The sequence below is a fragment of the Aotus nancymaae genome, unplaced genomic scaffold (genome assembly GCF_030222135.1).
Source record: "Aotus nancymaae isolate 86718 unplaced genomic scaffold, 86718_ANA_hifiasm-v0.15.2.pri h1tg000022l_1, whole genome shotgun sequence".
Taxonomy (NCBI): Eukaryota; Metazoa; Chordata; class Mammalia; order Primates; family Aotidae; genus Aotus; species Aotus nancymaae.
Genome location: NW_026988435.1, coordinates 32,324,636 through 32,343,251, shown reverse-complemented (window position 1 = coordinate 32,343,251; position 18,616 = coordinate 32,324,636). Strand labels below are relative to the sequence as shown.

Below are 18,616 nucleotides of genomic sequence, written 5' to 3'. Positions count from 1 at the left end.
TGATTGTAATTAGCTCCTTCGCATAATTTAAAACACTTTATAGATGTTCTCCTCACCAGCTACTATTTTACAGACTAGTAAAATGATAGATGTTTAATGACTACTAGCATCATTCAGTGACCAAATCTCCTGTTATTAAAATACCTTCTCCTTTAGCTTATTATAATATTTGCAGCACAGCCCTTTCAGGTTTTATCTTTTAATGGCAATTGTTTTGGTCTTTTTTGGTTATAATTAAATTATTTCTAAAATGTACTATGTGAGTATTGCAAGAGTAATGCATTAAATATTAGCAAATTCAGAGGTAGTTAGTGTAATTTTATGACCCAGAGCAGCCAGAGGTATACTACTTGTGGACTCCAAGGCAGCAAGTCAGTCAGGGTTGAATTGGTCTGAATCTCTGCTTTGCCTGCTATTAGCTATGTGGCTTAGAGTTTTAAACTTGAACTATTGAGCCTCAGTTTTCTTTCTTTCTTTTCTTTTCTTTTTAATTTGAGACAGAGTCTCACTCTGTCACTTAGGCTGAAGTGTAGTGGTGTGATCTTGGCTCACTGCAACCTCCACCTCCTGGGTTCAAGCAATTCTTGTGCCTCAGTTTCCCAAGTAGTAGGATTACAGATGCCCACCAGCATGCCCAACTAATTTTTATGTTTTTAGTAGAGATGGGGTTTCACCATGTTGGCCAGCCTGGTCTCAAGCTCCTGGCTTCATGTGATCCACCCACCTCAGCCTCCCAAAGTGCTGGGATTACAGGCATAAGCCACTGCATGTGGCCGATTTTCTTATTTTAAAATAATAACTCACAACTTGTAGGGCTACTGAGAAGATTAGAAATGTGTATTTAATGTATCTGACTTAGTGTTTTCTTCCATAGTTTAGAAATTAAAAAGAGCATTTCAGAATAAATTGTTTATTAATGATTCTAATTCATGGTATTTAATTTTGAAGAAAAAAGTTATTTTGATGTAGAATACTTACATTTCTCCTGAGACTGCACACTTCAACTGCTTTTCATTTTAAAATTCAAAGAAATGAAAGAGGGGCTTTTCCTTATTGACTTTATTTGTAGTGTTCTGGTAGAAGTCTGTTTACCTATTTCATTTTGATTGCTTTTCAGACAACCAGTGAGAATCAGGCATTGTATTCTGTTCCACTTGTGCAACTGTTTGCCTGTGTCAGCTGTGATTTGGCTTGTGACCTCAGTGCTTTTTTTGATTCCACAACTCTGGATACCATTGGCAGCCTTCCTGTAAATCTGATCAGTGAATGGAAAGAATTTTTTTCCCAAGGCATCCACAGTTTGCTTTTACCTATTTTGGTGACTGTTACAGGCAAGTGAAAAGGGGAATAATAATGAGATTGATTCATTGGAAATGACTTACTGAAAAATTCAAAACCAAAAATCAAATAATACTAAGTAGTAAAAGAAAAAGCCAGAAAAGAAAGCTTGGCTTCTCAGAAGCATCGTATATGCTTCTACTTTACAGACAAGAGTTGAAAAAATGGCAAGGTATCCAATGACTGTTGCAAATTAAAATAATAATAATTTGGATAACATGAATAGATTATGTGAATAGAACCTCACTATTGACCATTTGCTTTCTTTTTAGAAAAGGATCAAAGTCATTAAAATAGTTGAGATTAACTGAAATACATATTCAGTTCATGTTTGTAGTAAAGACTGCTTTATTGTTTATGTCTAGTTTTTATTTCATTTTCTAAAATGACATTTGATTGTGAATCAGTTATGTTATACTAACTTTTTTCTGGGATATGCATGTCTTTCCTTTTTGTCATTAGGAGAAAACAAAGATATGTCTGAAACATCCTTTCAGAATGCAATGCTGAAACCCATGTGTGAAACATTAACATATATCTCAAAGGAACAGCTACTGAGTCACAAACTTCCTGCAAGATTAGTTGTGGACCAAAAAACAAACTTACCAGAGTATCTCCAGACTTTGTTAAATACATTGGCCCCATTACTCCTCTTCAGAGCTAGGCCTGTGCAAATTGCTGTTTATCATATGCTATACAAGTAAGAATTCATCCAATTGAATCAATGTTACAGTGGTCTAAAAAAATAGAATATATGCTTAGGTTTTACTTTTAATTAAAAAGTAAAATTTTTAAAAGAAGGAGATCTGACTGTTTCACTTGTAGGGACACCCAAGTTGCTTGATCTTTTAGGTTATCATTCTCTATACACAATCTGTATTTAAATAGTCCTGGCTATAGTAGTTATTTTAGAGAAAACTCACTTAAACATTTACTCATTATAAAATAAGTATTGACTTTTCTGTTCTTGAACATGACTTAGTAAACAGTTTAATATCACATATTTAAAAATAATGTTCTTATTTCTAGATTGATGCCTGAATTACCACAGTATGATCAGGATAATCTAAAGTCATATGGAGATGAAGAAGAAGAACCAGCCCTGTAAGGTTTTTCTTTTTGGGTCTAGTACTTGCCAGGGTTTTTTTTTTTTTTCCTTAAATAATTTGTTTTATTAAATTCTTATAATCCTTCTCACTTATAATGTCTTTAGAGGACTGAAGCAGCACAAAAGCTGTAAATTAGAGTTATATTCATTCTACAGATAGATCTTTTTAGTTATTTGTAAGATATAAATGAAATCTAGATTTCACCCAAAAGGTTGTTTCTCTCTCTTAATTATTCTTAAATCACATGTTCCATTTGCTACTGTTGAGTAAAACTTTCTTTGGCCATATAATGGCTGTGGAAAGAGTATATCAGTTCAAATATCTATTGAGCATCCACTTTGTGGATAGTATTAATACAGTGTTTAGTGAGCACTTTCTTTTTCTTAGGGGATTAATCCTATACAGATGGTACCATTTTATAGAAAATATAGTATATGGTAAGTGTTAAGAAAATAAAAAAAGGATAGATAACTCTTTTTTTCATGTCAGTTAGGCCTATATAAGATAGCATGTTATGAGGGTACAATTAATGTACATCAGGAAAGGAAGACTTTCTTTTGAGGAAGAGGCATTTAAACTAGACCTTTAAGGTTAGGTAGCATTTCTGCAGGACAGGAAAGACAATATAAGTTAAGAGAACATTATGTATAAAGTCACTGAATCATGAATGTGAGGATGTACTTGGGGAATATTGAGTAGTTACCGCTTAATGTATACTTTTATTGACACTATCTTTCTTTACTGGAATGTAAATTCTGTGAGGGCAAGAATTTCTGTCTCTTATTTCTGAGAGAGAAATTGGCCAGAATGCTATAGGACAGAATGCTTCCTGGCCCATAGCAGATATCATGAGTAGTATGTTGAATGAAAGAATAAATGAACCAGTGAGTATAGAATAGGCAGGGTATAATGGAAGATAAAGCTGGAAGGGTAAAGAGGCCCGATAATGAATGACCTTAAAAATGACTTTTCTGGGAAGATTTGGGCATTATTTGTTAGGAAATAGGACACCACCAGCTGATTCTGACACCAGTGTGAAACATGAATTGTAAAAAGAAGCAAGCAGAGGTGGAGGTGATTCCAGAAGTTAAATAACAATGCATGGAGGGCAATGTGAAAAGTGGAGAGATTTCGGAGCTGGTATTTTATAAGATCTAGTGACTATCAGTATGGAATATAGAGGCTTGATACGTGAGATGGAGGTGTTGAAGGAAAAGACCTAAGGGCAGAAGCTTGGAGAAGGCCTGTGCTTATGGGCTGGGAGAAGGAAGCCACAAGGGAAGAACGATTATGGAAGTAAAAGGAGAGAACCAGGCTAGAGTTTCATAGAGAAGGGAGTTAAGTATTTTACTTTTTGAAAATCTCGTAAGTTCACCTGAAAGTATAAATGAGTAGAGTAGTTCAGTAAAGAAAAAAATTAACTTACATTGTTGTGAATTAATCTGAATGATAAATTAATTTTCCTAAAAAGAGATGCAATCATGAGTTTTTAAATAGGCACATAATTATTTTCTGTTTATCATTCTGGTTAATAATATGATTGTGATATCTCTTAATAGTGCTAAATAAGTAGATAATATTCAACAAAATAGAAACTAGGATGAAGTGACAAAGTTTGAAGTCTTAATATTTACTTTATCTTTTATAAAGGATGATAAAAGGCTTGGTAGGATTTAGAATCCCTAACAGTTTCCCCGACTAACGGAGGGACTTTGGACTAATCATTTGGCTTCCCTGTGTGTGTGTGTGTGTGTTTTTTTCACTTATAAAACAGAAAAAGATGTTTTCTAAAAATGTCTTTCCTTCAAGTGCTATAGTATGTCTTTTTGATTTTACTGTTATATGAGATTAGAAGTTAAAATTGGATCAATAGAGGGAAATTTGTAGAACGTTTTTGGAAAATAGAGAAATTTTTCTAAAATGCTCGAAGTCTACAAATACTGTCAATTTGTTAAGGAATGAGTTATAAATAAAACTTGTGGTGTTTAATCATTGATTCTTAGGTCACCACCAGCAGCACTGATGTCTCTTCTTAGCACTCAAGAGGATTTATTAGAAAATGTTTTGGGGTGTATTCCCGTTGGACAGATAGTTACTATTAAACCACTGAGTGAAGACTTCTGTTATGTTCTGGGATACCTTCTCACTTGGAAATTAATACTAACTTTCTTCAAAGCTGCTTCATCACAGGTAAATAAATATGTGACAACTTTCAATAGTTCTGTCCTAATATGCTTCTCTGACACTGTTCTAAATACCTTCCTTCCCTTCAACTTAATAAAAGGGAAATGCCATATGTTTTAATCTTTTTTTTTTTTTTTTTTAATTGAGGCAGGGTCTCACTCTATTGTCCATGCTGGAGTGCAGGCACGATCTTGGCTTACTGCAACCTCTGCCTCCTGGGCTCAAGTGATCTTCTCACTAAGTAGCTGGGACTACAGGTGTGACCCACCATGCCTGGCTAATTTTTATATTTTTTATAGAGATGGGGTTTCACCATGTTGCCCAGACTGGTCTTAAACTCCTGAGCTCAAGTGATCTAACCGCCTTGACCTACAGGCAGGAGCCACTGCGCCCAACCTAATCTCATTTTATCCAGCTACCTTCAGACAATCTGCTTAATAAGTTTACTCCTGTCCCTTATGCCTCACCCCTCCCAGCAAAAGTATTTACTCTGTCTGATATGTGGCCAGATCAGTTTTTTTCTAACTGAATAGACACCAGGTTCTTTTATTTCAGGAAATAAGTTTTGTTTTGTTTTTTTTTGAGACAGAGTCTTACTCTGTTGCTAGGCGCCAGGCTGGAGTGCAGTGGCGCAATATTGGCTCATCTCCCGGGTTCAAGCAATTCTCCTGCCTCAGTCTCCTGAGTAGCTGGGACTACAGGCGTGCGCCACCACGCCCAGCTAATTTTTGTATTTTTAGTAGATACAGGGTTTCACCATGTTGACCAGGATGGTCTCGATCTCTTGACCTCATGATCCACCCGCCTCGGCCTCCCAAAGTGCTGCGATTACAGGCGTGAGCCACCATGCCTGGCCAGGAAATAAGATTTATATAATTTAATTCTGTACTATCATAGTATTGGATCTTGTGTCTTTTCTGTTTTTTTGGGGTTGTCAATTTTTCACTCGGTTGTAGAGATTTCACTTAATACATCATTGGAAATTTACCTTACTTGAAAATCATTGTTTGGAGAAAGATCTGTGAAACATAACCCATGTAATAATTCAAACTGTTATCTAAATGGGGAAAATATCTAAAATATTTTGCCCAAATTATTCTAGTAGCCACTAGATGTCTCTGTTGTCTCAAGTTTAGGAAGTAAGACCTTGTCCAGGAAGAAACTGGAGAGATCTCTCTCTAGTTTTTTATTTCTTTTAGAAAGATCCCCACTTGAGGATAGCTTGAGTCCAGCAAGCAGAGGTTGCAGTGAGCTGAGATTATGCCACTGCACTCAAAACTGGGCGGCAGAGCCAGACCCTGTCTCAAAAAGAACAAGAAAGATCCAAATCTCTGTCAATCTTTCATTGAATCAACCTAGTAAAATATGTGCCTTCTTTGATAGGTCAATACAAAGAGATGTGGTTTATCACTTAGTGTGATGAAGTATTTATGGCATTCATTTCCAATGGAACTTTTTCAGAATTTTTAAATTATAATTTATGTTGTTGTTCATCACTATACCTTGGTACAAAGATATCAATTTTTGCATCTTTGTGTTTGTATATCTAAGGGGAAAAATCAAATCACAGAGACAGCGTTGATCTAGTTGTTAAATTGATTAGTTTTCTCTTCAGGACTGTCACTTATTTTTATGACTTAAGCTAGTTTTATTTGCTGGTGATATATTTCAAGAGCTCCTTATTGGGCTTTTACATCAATTTCTTAAAATATTGTTAATCTCTAAAAAAATTACAGCAGATTGAGGCTTCTGTGTATAAGAGTTTTGTTCTTATTTTATATTCAGAAGTTAGGAAAATGGCCTTGCTTCCCCTTTTCTGTTAAGCTGGGATTGGGTTAGGGTACAGAATTATACAGCAGCATTTATGATTATTGAGTCTGAAACTTGAACTGAGCTGTGGGCAGATAAACCAGAATAACGCACTAAATAATACTAATTAGATGAATCCTGAAATAAACAGAATTTTTCTTCAGAAAACTTTAAATGTTCCTAAATCACGGGTTAACTTTTTTTCTAAAAAAAAAAAAAAAAAAAAATCCTAGCAAATCAGATTGAACTGAAAAAAAGTTGTACATATACATGTGTATGTTTTTGTGTCTGTTTTATAAAGCTTTACTGAGATACTGCACATACCATAAAATTTACCCACTTAGCACATAGAATTTGGTATTTTTAGTATACAGTCATCCCTTGATATCTGCAGGGGATTATTTCCAGGCTCTCTCCCAAGTCTCCCACCCCAGTGAATACCCAAGTTCCTTATATAAAATGGCATAGTATTTGCATCTAACCTATGCACATCCTCCTGTATACTGCTTAAAATCATCTCTAGATTAGTTATCACTGATACAATGTAAATGCTATTGAAATAGTTGTTATACTGTATTTTTAAAATTTGTAGTGTTTTTATTGTTGTACTGGGTTTTTAAAAATCACCTTTTTGCCCCTCAAATATTTTCAATCTGCGCTTGGTTGAATTTTCAGATGTGAAACCCATGAATATGAAGGGCTGACTGTATTCACAGAGTTGTGCAGTTATTACTACTACCTTATTTAAAAGCATTTTTAACATCTCATTGTACTTAATAGCAATCACTTCCCATTTCCTTTCAAACCCCACAGCTCCTGAAAACCATTAAACTGTGTTCTGTCTCTATGCATCTGCCTGTTCTGGACATTTCACATATCTGGTTTTTAGTGTCTGGCTTTTATTTCACTTAGTATATTGTTTTCAATTTTTGTCAAATTGTAGCATGTATCATAAGTATTGCATTTCCTTTTGTGGCTGAATAATACTCTGCTTTATAGATATACCATATTTTGTTCATCTGTTTATTAATGGACATTTAGGTTTGTTTCCATTTTTTGGCTATTGTGAATAAAGCTGCTGTGAACATTCATGTGGAAGCTTTTGTGTTGAAATATGTTTTTATTTCACTTGGGTTGTATATCTTGGAGTGGAATTGTTGGGTCATATATGCGTGTTTCTTAAAGTCCATTGATATTGCTGATTAATTTTTTAAAAATCTCCAACTTTTATTTTGAAAAAAATTAAACTTACAATGAAATTGGAAGAATAATTCAATGAAAAGTCACATACTCTTTTAGATCAACACATTTTTAACGTATTGCTACATTTGCACATACTTTCTCTGTATTTACTTTTTTTCTGCTGACCTACTTGAAAGTAAGTTGCAGACATTATGATGCTTTACCAAAAGTATTTAAGCATATATATCCTAAGATCAAGGATATGTTTCTGCATAAGCATAATATAATTTTTATACTCAAGAAATTTAATTTTGGTGCAATAATACCTAATTTTTATTTGGATACTTTCGGTTGTCCCAGTAATATCTTTATAGTTTTATTTTCTTCTCTATTGAAGATCCAATCAAGAATCATGTTTGTGTTTGTTTGCCGTATTTCTTTAGTTTCTTTAACCTATAATTCCTGTACCTTTCTTTTCTTTCTTGTCATTGTTTTGGCCAGCTGCTTTTAGCCTGTCATACAATTTGAATTTGTCTGATTGTTTCCTCATTAGATTCTGGTTAATTTTCAGCAAGAGTACTTACTGCACAAGTTGTTATGTGTTCTCAGTGTCTTATCTCAGGAGCCATATAATGTTATTGTATTATTTTACAGGTTGAATATCCCTTATCCAAAATGCTTGGGACAGTAGTGTTTCTGATTTCAAATGTTTTCAGATTTTGGAATATTTTTGTTAGACGTACTGGTAGAACATCCCAGATCCGAAAATCTGAAATGCTCCAGGAGCATTTCCTTTAAACGTCATGTTGGTGCTCAACAAGTTTTAGATTATGGAGCATTTTGGATTTTGGAATTTCAGATTTGGGATGTTCATCCTTCAATTGGTGATGTTAAGTTTGATGGTAAGGGTACTTTGGTCAACATATTTTAAAAATCAATTCCAAATCCTGTGACTTGATTCTTGTATTTAAGTATTCATAGTGTTCAGAAAATGGTGTATTTTACACAAAGAAAGGATAAATGCTTGAGGTGATGAATACCCCACTTACCCTATTACATATTATATGCCTATAAAATACCTCATATGCCCCTTAAATATCTACTGTGTACCCACAAAAATTACAAATACAAAATTTTAAAAAGAAAAAAAGAAAATAATGTCTTTGTACCACGAGGAGATATGTGATACAGTGGAAGAAATCATTTTAAAACCAACACAGATACCAAAGAACTGCAAAGTGAATGTGAAAAATGCAAGCTATGCTATTGAGGGAAAGCAGGAGTTGTAAAGCACAGGTCTCACATAGGTACCTGTCATGCGTCCAGTGGCGGCTCGTTTTTCTGTTTTTAAAAGAGAAACCAGAAATCTGTATTTTTATGTGAAATTTCCTGATTGAAAAAACAACTCTGAGAAGACCCCCAAGACCTTTTGGACTACTAGTTTGTGCTCTCTGTCTTAAAGGGTCATCGAAGTTTTTGATACAGGGTGAGGTCAGCCACAAAAATGGGATTAGTTTTAAATAGAAATTTGAAAGGTTAAGGACAATGGTGTGGAAGGAATGTGTGGAAGACTTGGGAGGCGAGTGAGCGAGCCATCTGTGGGAATGGTGAATAGATTTTCTTGTCTAAGATACTTTAAATCAAGGTGAGTGTATTGTAATACAGGGAGACAATTTGAGAAAGGTATTAGAAACATATGTTATAATAATGAGGGAATGCTAGTTTATAAGGAAAGGAAATTTGTTATACTTTGATTTGTTCTTTATACCAATTGTCTTGGTGTATTTGGTTTACTAACAGATTCATTGCTCTCTACTAGCTTCGGGCTCTGTATTCAATGTATCTTCGGAAAACAAAGAGTTTGAATAAATTGCTCTATCACTTGTTCAGGCTTATGCCAGAAAATCCAACCTATGCAGAGACAGCAATTGAGGTCCCAAATAAGGACCCTAAAACATTCTTTACTGAGGAGCTGCAGCTGAGTATTAGAGGTCAGTAAGATATGTGTTTATGTTTTTTGTTGGACGGTAGATTCAGACTAGGTTGAATTAAACTTTTCCCTGGGAATGTGGAGAATAACCCCAAAAGTGGGTCCTGGCTATGAGACTGTTGAAATTCATCATTTTCCATATTGTTCTAAATAGGACAAATAATTAAATTTTACCTGTAAGACTATGAGGACATTAATACATTTTTTGAAGCTTAGTGTGGTGAGACTATTAACTTTTTACTCTGTAAACAAATATTTATGTAATAACATTTTATAGGCATATAAATAAGGGGAGATTAAAATTAATAAAATTTATTTCATTCTGGGAGCTCACATTTTAGCTGAGAGGATAGATATGCATGTATCTGGTTGTACTACAGTATTGAAAACAATTTACTAAGAATATGAATTTTTTAAATGCCTTGGAGATCCTAGAATGGATTACATCTTGTGAGTATTGAGTTGGGTATTCCAAGACTTCTGTACAGCAGCTCAGCGAACTCTGGGGAAAGTAAAGGAGGCCAAACTCCTTTTCATAATTTATAACACCAGGCATCTTTAATTTTTCCTTCTTTTTAAAATATGTGTATTCTGTTTTATTTGTGGTCTTTGATGGTAAATACAGAATTCTGTTTCTAGGTAGATTTTTCAGTGTTAATTGGGATTTTCACTTTCTAAAAAAATTATTTTGCCATTCTTATGGTTAATTTTGAATGTGTGAAAGGATGCTCATACTCCAGAGTTCTGGTTTCTCTGGTTTTGTTTTATGAGCTATAGCACTATTGTTGAGGAATTAAGGATTACTTTCTAAGGAAAATACTAATATTAGTTTGTTTATAAGAAATATATGTTACTAATCAAGAATTTGCTTTCTTCCTCAGAAACTGCAACTCTTCCATACCACATTCCACACTTGGCTTGTTCAGTCTATCATATGACATTAAAAGACTTGCCTGCTATGGTTAGGTTGTGGTGGAATAGCAGTGAGAAGCGTGTTTTCAATATTGTGGATAGATTTACAAGCAAGTATGTCAGCAATGTGCTTTCTTTTCAAGAAATATCTTCTGTACAAACAAGTACACAACTATTTAATGGCATGACGGTTAGTATTGTCTTGACTTTCTCTAGAAAAGTTGTTTTAATATTGGGTATGTCTATCATGAGTATCATAACACACTATAGTTCTTGACTCAATTTATAGAAATTGGTGGCCAAGAGTGGTGGCTCATGCCTGTAATCCCAACACTTTGGGAGGCCAAGGTGGGAAGATCACTTGAGCCCAGGAGTTCAAGACCAGCCTATTTTATTTTCTAATTTGTGTATCAAATCTCAGCATTACTTCATGCATGGATTAAAACTGTGATATTTTTATTACATACTATATTAGTCTATTCTCACATTGCTATAAAGGAATGCCTGAGATTGGGTAGTGTATAAAGAAAAGAGGTTTAGGCCAGATGCAATGACTCATGCTTGTAGTCCCAGCACTTTGGGAGGCTGAGGTGGGTGGATCACTTGAGGTCAGGAGTTTTAAACCAGCCTGGGCAACACGGTGAAACATTGCCTCTACTAAAAAAATACAAAAGTTAGCTAGGTATGGTGGCAGGTGCCTGTAATCCCAGTTACTCAGAAATTTACAATCATGGCAGAAGGCAAACAGGAGTCAGCATATCACATGGCCAGAGCAGGAGAGAGAGAGGTGGGAGGTGTCACACACTTTTAAACAACCATATTTCATGACAACTCACTCACTATTACCAGACTAGCACCCATGGGAAATCCACCCCCATGATCCAATCACTTCCTACTAGGTCCCACCTCCAACATTTGGGATTACAATTCAACATGAGATTCAGGCGGGGATGCAGCTCCAAACTATTTCAGCCATCAGATAGTTTCTGAGCATTCATTAGTTCATTCAAAATCTGTATTGGAATACTTACAGATGCCAAGCACTGTGTACTGGTCACCAGGGAAATGAAGTTTAGTAGGACCAGATTCTTGTCCTGTAATGACATACAGTTAATAAAGGGAAAAGAGCAATACTGATAATGATTTTTGCATTGGAAAGTAGCATATTAAGAGAAAGAATGCTTCGTGATCTGAGTGGGACAGATTCATCTGGCAGAGGGGATTAGGTGAGATTTTTATGGAAGAAAATCACATTGAGGTGGGCAGTATTTTGTTATAGGGAAAATGAAGGGAAAGGCACCATAGAGGAAATGCTATTGCAAAAGCAAAGAGCACAGAAATGAGAATGTCATTTCAGTGATTGTCCAAGAAATGATAAATAACGTAGTATTCCAACCCAGATAATGAGTAGGAGTCCCAAAGGTGAATAGACTACTCAACAGTGAATTAGAGGTATGTTGGGAAGGGCCTCAAATAACAGTCAAAAGTGGTACAATTCAGCCACTGAACATTTTTCATTCAGGCAGTAGCATGGTCAGAGTTATAATCTGTGAAATTGCTCTGACCACTGTCTATAGCATGAACTGTTGGGCAGACAGTTTGGATTCAAATGAATGGTTAGAGGAGACTTGGGGTAGGCATTAGGAGCCAAGGACTAGGACCTGAGTGAGGCCGTATCAGTGGGAATATAAAAGAGTAGGGATGTGAGAGATTTTGTGCTAGTGATTTAGCCAAACTTACCATTAGTTAATATCTAGGATAAGGTAGAAGCAGAAATTTAAAATGATGCTATGATGATTTTTAGCCTGGGAGTAGGAAATTCAGAAGATGAAGTTTGTAAAGGATGATCATGTGTGTGTTTTATGTTGAGTTTGCAGTGTTTGAAAACCAAACAAATAACTATAAATGTTCTGGCAGTTGATGGTTGGCTCCAAAGCTCAGGAGGATAATATGGTAGAGGAAGACTTGTTAGACATAGAAGTGACATTTGATACTCTGGGTGTGGAAGAGAAGGGATAATAACCCATTCTGTCATTTATCTATTCAAGGATTATTGAGCTATTATGTGACAAACCTAATATGATAAAACCTTTTTTTAATGAGCAGTTAATTGCTTTTTAAAACAAACTTTGAATGTCATGAAATCTCTGTAAAAACATACCAGGCAGATATTTAAACCTATTTCTTAATTATCTCATGTCAGATAAGTGAATGTGTTTACCTGCATTGTCCTTGAATGAAGCCTTTTTTAATAGTCAACCTATCAAAATGTTTTCTGGATGAAAGAAAGGAATTTAGCAAACAAAATATCCTTTGTTGTGTTGTAGGTTAAAGCTCGAGCTACTACTCGAGAGGTAATGGCTACTTACACTATTGAGGACATAGTTATTGAACTTATAATACAACTGCCCTCAAATTATCCACTGGGTTCAATAACCGTAGAAAGTGGGAAAAGGGTAGGAGTGGCTGTTCAGCAGTGGCGGAACTGGATGCTGCAGTTAAGCACTTACCTCACCCATCAGGTAAGTTTCTGTTTACACATTTGGCTTTACAAACTCAAAAAAGATGGTCAACTTAAAAGGGCATTTAAACATAAAATTTATCTTTTCTGCTTAAGATAAAAACAGATACTAAATTTCCTTAGATAAACATAGACATATCCCTAAATGGATTAAACTTACCCTTCTGTTTTAATTTTTACAGTTCTGTAATTTATTTTCTGGTGTTTGAGAGGGATTGACTTTATTTCATTAACATTGTAGAAGGTGTAGAACAATATGTGGTATTAAGGAAATTGAGAGAGTATCTTCTGGAAAATACTGGAGATGAATGCCTTCTGAGCTACTTTAACTTTTATTCTTACATTTCAACTCCTCTTTGGTTAGAGAAGTCCCAGTACTCTGAAAAACTTTTGACCTCTAAACACATTTTAGATCTTCAGTTCTGTTTGCATACTGTATCTCAGGCATTCTACAGTAAATAAAAACTGGTTTTTTTTTGAGATGGAGTTTCGCTTTGGTTGCCCAAGCTGAAGTGCAATGGCACGATCTCAGCTCACTGCAACCTCTGCTTCCTGGTTCAAGCGATTCTCCTGTCTCAGCTTCCCGAGTAGATGGGATTATAGGCACCCGCCACCACACCCGGCTAATTTTTTGTATTTTTAGTCGAGATGGGATTTCACCATGTTGGCCATGGTAGTCAACCAACTCTTGACCTCAGGTGATCCACCTGCCTTGGCCTCCCAAAGTGCTGGGATTACAGGTGTGAGCTACCACACCCAGCCAGGAAAAACTGTTTTAAAACAAATACGCTCATCAATATTGTAGAACTGGAACAAATCATTTGAGATCAGATAATTTCATCATTTTCAGTTAAACATTAGAAGAAGTAACCTAAATGATTTAATTATTGAGAGAGTTTTATCAAGCAACGAGCTGAGACTATAACACTTTAAAGTATTGGTCCGGAAGCCTTTAAAGTATGTCTTTAATGGAGAAAAATTACATTTGCTTCCTAAAACTTGGGAGGTTATTTTAAAAACCCACATTCATGAAAGGAGATAAGAACATAGCCAAGCATATTCTCTTCTTTCAGAATTGTAATTCAACTTTAAAATTTGTAAAATTGAATAAAAATAAAATTGGTGGTCATCAATGTATAGTGACTTATTTTTCTTCTTGTTAACAGAATGGAAGTATTATGGAAGGCTTAGCTTTATGGAAAAATAATGTAGACAAACGTTTTGAGGGTGTCGAAGATTGCATGATCTGTTTCTCAGTCATTCACGGTTTCAACTATTCCCTTCCCAAAAAAGCCTGTAGAACATGCAAGAAAAAATTCCATTCAGCCTGCTTGGTAAGTCTAAAGAGAAATTAATGTACTTATATTTGATGTATTTTATACACACACACATGCACGTGCACACACACACAATGTCTAACTTTGGCAGAGAAAATATATGTTAAACTTAATTGTAGCTAATAAGAGATATATTAAAAAGTGATTTTTAAAAACTACAAAAGATAATTTGCAATTTATTGAGACTGGTAGAATCAAGGCCCTCTAATAAATGGGTGTTTCCAGTGACCTCTTACCACTCAAGAAGTAGAAGGTCTTATGAGATCTAGACCATGAAGGAGACTACAGGAATCGGTACTGGAAGCCGTCTGGCATCAGAGCCCTGTGCTCTTTTTAAACTTACTGAAAAAGAAGTTGCCATTTGTTCATTTGTTTCACAGGAGATCTTTCTTATATCTTAGTGGTTGTGTACATGAGCCTAAGTAGAAAGAACTTAATGTAGCCTTCGGAAGTAATACTCATTTGTGTTGATTTTGGAGATTAACAGAAAGAGCAAAAATGTTAGTATTCTTCCCTTTTTACTTTATCACTTGAAGGTTACTTTAGATGTATATGTACTTTTTGATGTATATAAGAGGAGAACTTTAAAAAGTTCTTTTAATATTTGAAACCTTTTCTTTTTCAGTACAAATGGTTTACATCTAGCAACAAATCCACTTGTCCACTCTGTCGTGAGACGTTTTTCTGAGTTTTTTTTCCATTGGAGGTGATCCCTGAAGTATGTCAAGCAAAGGCATTGGATTTGGATCCATCATAAAGTGTGGATGTGGGGAAGCCAGTGAGCATTATTTTTAAATAGGACCTTCTCTGGAAAAGTATTTTGGTTAGCGTAATAATCTTAAAATCAGGTTTACTTAACTTTAGATTGCTTTGTAAATGTTTGGGAACTTTCTTTTACAAAAGAATATTACATATTTGAGAGAAAATATTTATATTAATGGTTTAATCTCTTTGTATATTTAAAAATAAATAAGAAAACCCCCTAAATTACAGAATTGGAATTTGTGAAAAGATTGTACAACTATATTATTGATAAACCCATTCTGTTTGTTGATCTGTGTTTTCAGATAGTCCAAGTGAAGCAAAATGAACTGAGAGAGCTGATTTACATCTATAGGTATTTTAAGAGTTATTTATTAGTTATGACAATAAATTAGTAGTATTCTGATATTTGTAGATTATTTTAATGATAAAAATGACACTAAGCTATTAATATAGCTTGTCTTAAGCTATTTGGAAGCATGCTCTGAAATCCTATATGAAAGAGTGTAAACTGAACTTCAAGGTGCCTCGATTTATCAAGGGTTGTGAAATTCAGGAAATTAAATTCTTGATGCTGACCTTTTGCTTGTGGAAGAATTATTTCTATATAGTAGTGAAATCTGAATGGTAAACTTGTCAGTGAATTTATTACTCATTTGAGTGAGTCTCTAGAGGGTGAGAATTTGAGAGAAATGGCAGTTTATTATTTCATTCATGAAGCAGCATGGTAGTTACGCTTCTATTGAGGGGGAGAAATAAGTGAGTATTGCTGAAACTTAAAAATCAGTGGAAAATTGCTTATAGCCATTACTGGATAGTGAATTAAAGAAAAAAAAAATCAGTGGAAAAAACAGAACATTTAAAAATGTTGTAGAAGGCTTTCAATTTAGTAAACAAACTTAGCTTTTCTTACCAGGCAAAGTTACACTAAATAAGAGATTTGGGGGAGCAAATGTTTTCAGTCTTCAAAAATGAAAGTTATGGATTTTAGCACTAAGTAAACTTCAGTATAATAGGCTGAAGTGGAATAAGTGAAAACCTGTCTTTTGACACTCTTAAAAATTATGCCCAAAATATGAAAGTGTGGAAGTTTAGAACTTGGAATAATTTTATTGCAGTCTTCCATTACATGGAAATAGCATATTGCATATCTAGGTTACTTGAGAGATCAGCTAATCTTCTCTGTTGCATATGTTTAATTGGCAAAAAGCAATTCATGAAAAATAAAATTACTGCTTTCCATTTACTGGATAAAATGACTATTGAAATAGTATGAATGTGATTAAAGGATTATAGTTGAGAGTGAAGTACTATGTGTAAGTTATAGATCTCTTGAATTATATTTATAGATGCAGTGTCCTGCCCAGTTTTGTTTGCCTCCTACATTTTTCCGTAAAATATTTATTACTTCTAGCCCTGAGGCTCTGAGATTCAGTAAGTGAAGTACAGATAGCAAAATTTTACTACCTCGTTAACCCCTTTCTTAAAATATTCTCTGTCTTTCTATGTCTCTCTCTGACAGAGCACTCCCAAAGGATTGTGTTACTTCCCTGTGAAAGTTATATACTTTTCCTTTAAAAATGGTTTTATAATAAGACTGTTTAAAACCTTTCCAGTATTGGTACATCTTGACTTTTCACCCAAACCCCAAGCAGAAAAGAAAATGGAATAATGGAGCATTGTTTTTCCACGTTAGTATTAGAGCATCAGATTCTTGGTGAAATCCTGTAATTCTTAATACATTTCTTTAAGACTTGTAAGTATAATTGTAAAGCTTGTTAACTGTTTATATGCTAAAGGAAAAGCTTTCCAAAATGAGACTGAAATTCAGGAGGATACCACATTAAAGTTTTATCTGTATAGCTTTGACAACTCTAACAAAAAGGATAGCAGCCCTTAAACTTTTAGCATAAGGACATTTTAAAATTGCATGAGATTAGCAACATTAGCAAAATTATTAATTAAAAACCCAAAGTAAATTGCAAATTTTAAAATTTATTTTTTACTCTTATCACATGCTCTAACGTATGTACCTAAGTTTCTGTGGCTTAAATAATATGTTATTATTTAATACATTTTTGTGGTGCAAGTAATTAATGTTATTATTTGATTGTTATACCATATGTGCCCATTAAAATTCTTTTTAATTAAAAAAATTTCAAATACACAGAAAAATAATAATAATATGAATGCCCTTGTACTCTTCACATACTATTTTGCCATATTTGCTTCTGATTTTTAAAGAAATAAAATGTTACTCTTTTGTACTTCTCCCTTGTGCTATCCTCCTCCTTTTCTCTGTAGAGCAAACCTACTATTCTGAAGTTGGTGCGACTCCTTCCTATTTAAGATTTTATACTTTACCATGTGTTTTTATTTAGAAGCAATATATAATAGTTAACAAAAGTTATAGTAATAGTGTTTTACTGTATGTAATCTTTTGTAACCTCATTTTTCACTTAATATGTTGTTTAGTGTCATATCAGTTTACTTACAATAAATGATATGACACTAAACAACATATTAAGTGAAAAATTAACGGTTATCTAAATTGTTATTTTTTGGCATTTTGAACAGTGCTGGAAGTCTACATTCTCGATCATGTCACTTCATGCAGATGTGCTAGATACTCGTTTACAAATGGAATTTCAGCCCGGCATGGTGCCTCACGGCTGTAATCTCAGCACTTTGGGAGGTCGAGGCAGTAGGATCACCTGAGGTCAGGAATTTGAGACCAGCCTGGCCAACATGATGAAATTCCATCTCTACTAAAAATACAAAAAAATTAGCCAGGCTTGGTGGTACACACCTATAATCCCAGATATTAGGGAGGCTGAGGCAGGAGAATTACTTGAATCTGGGAGGCAGAGGGTGCGATGAGCCCAGACTGTGTCACTGCACTGTAGCTTGCATGACAGAGCAAGACTCTGTCTGAAAAATATATACATATATATATATATATTTAAAAAAATGGAATTTCGGGTAGTAGGATGTGTATATGCTGTCACCTTAGATGTTATCAAATTGCCCTCTGAAGTGTTATGTAAGTTTGCTCTCCCAAACTCAGTTTAAGAGAATTCTGGTTTTCCTGTCTTGTCACCAATACTTCGTCTTATTGGAATTTTTAAATTCTGCAGTCTAAAAGCTGTGAGATGGTAGCTCTTTGTTTTAACTTATATTTCATTAAGAAGCCTACTTACATTTCATATATTTATTGGTCATTGTTTGACAGGTTTTTGTTCATAATCTATGCCTATTTTTCTGCTGGATTACTTGTATTCTTACTGATCATAAATGCCTTATCTCATAGGACTTCTAATATGTGGCTTAGCATTTTCTGTGACTATCTTTAATCTCACAGAATTGTTCAGTTACATTTAATCAGATAATTTTTTCTTTTATGATTGAGCCTTTTTTATGTTAGGTTTTAAAAATTTGTTATTTAACTGAGGTTTAAAAAATTTCATTATAT

At 34.4% G+C, this 18,616-nt stretch overlaps 1 protein-coding gene across 2 annotated transcripts in view; it reads left to right on the top strand.

The window, feature by feature from the left end:
* The window catches only part of LTN1 (listerin E3 ubiquitin protein ligase 1), a 64,497-nt gene extending 47,082 nt beyond the window's left edge, over positions 1-17,415 (top strand). For both annotated transcript variants that reach the window (XM_012446841.2, XM_012446830.2), the window contains 9 exons: positions 1,118-1,331; positions 1,801-2,038; positions 2,368-2,442; positions 4,451-4,637; positions 9,442-9,613; positions 10,494-10,714; positions 12,852-13,046; positions 14,212-14,379; positions 15,008-17,415. In XM_012446841.2, the coding sequence (XP_012302264.1) occupies positions 1,118-1,331; positions 1,801-2,038; positions 2,368-2,442; positions 4,451-4,637; positions 9,442-9,613; positions 10,494-10,714; positions 12,852-13,046; positions 14,212-14,379; positions 15,008-15,070 (1,533 nt within the window). In that variant the 3' untranslated portion in view covers positions 15,071-17,415. The remainder of the gene's footprint in view (positions 1-1,117; positions 1,332-1,800; positions 2,039-2,367; positions 2,443-4,450; positions 4,638-9,441; positions 9,614-10,493; positions 10,715-12,851; positions 13,047-14,211; positions 14,380-15,007) is intronic.
* Positions 17,416-18,616: the final 1,201 nt, after the last annotated feature.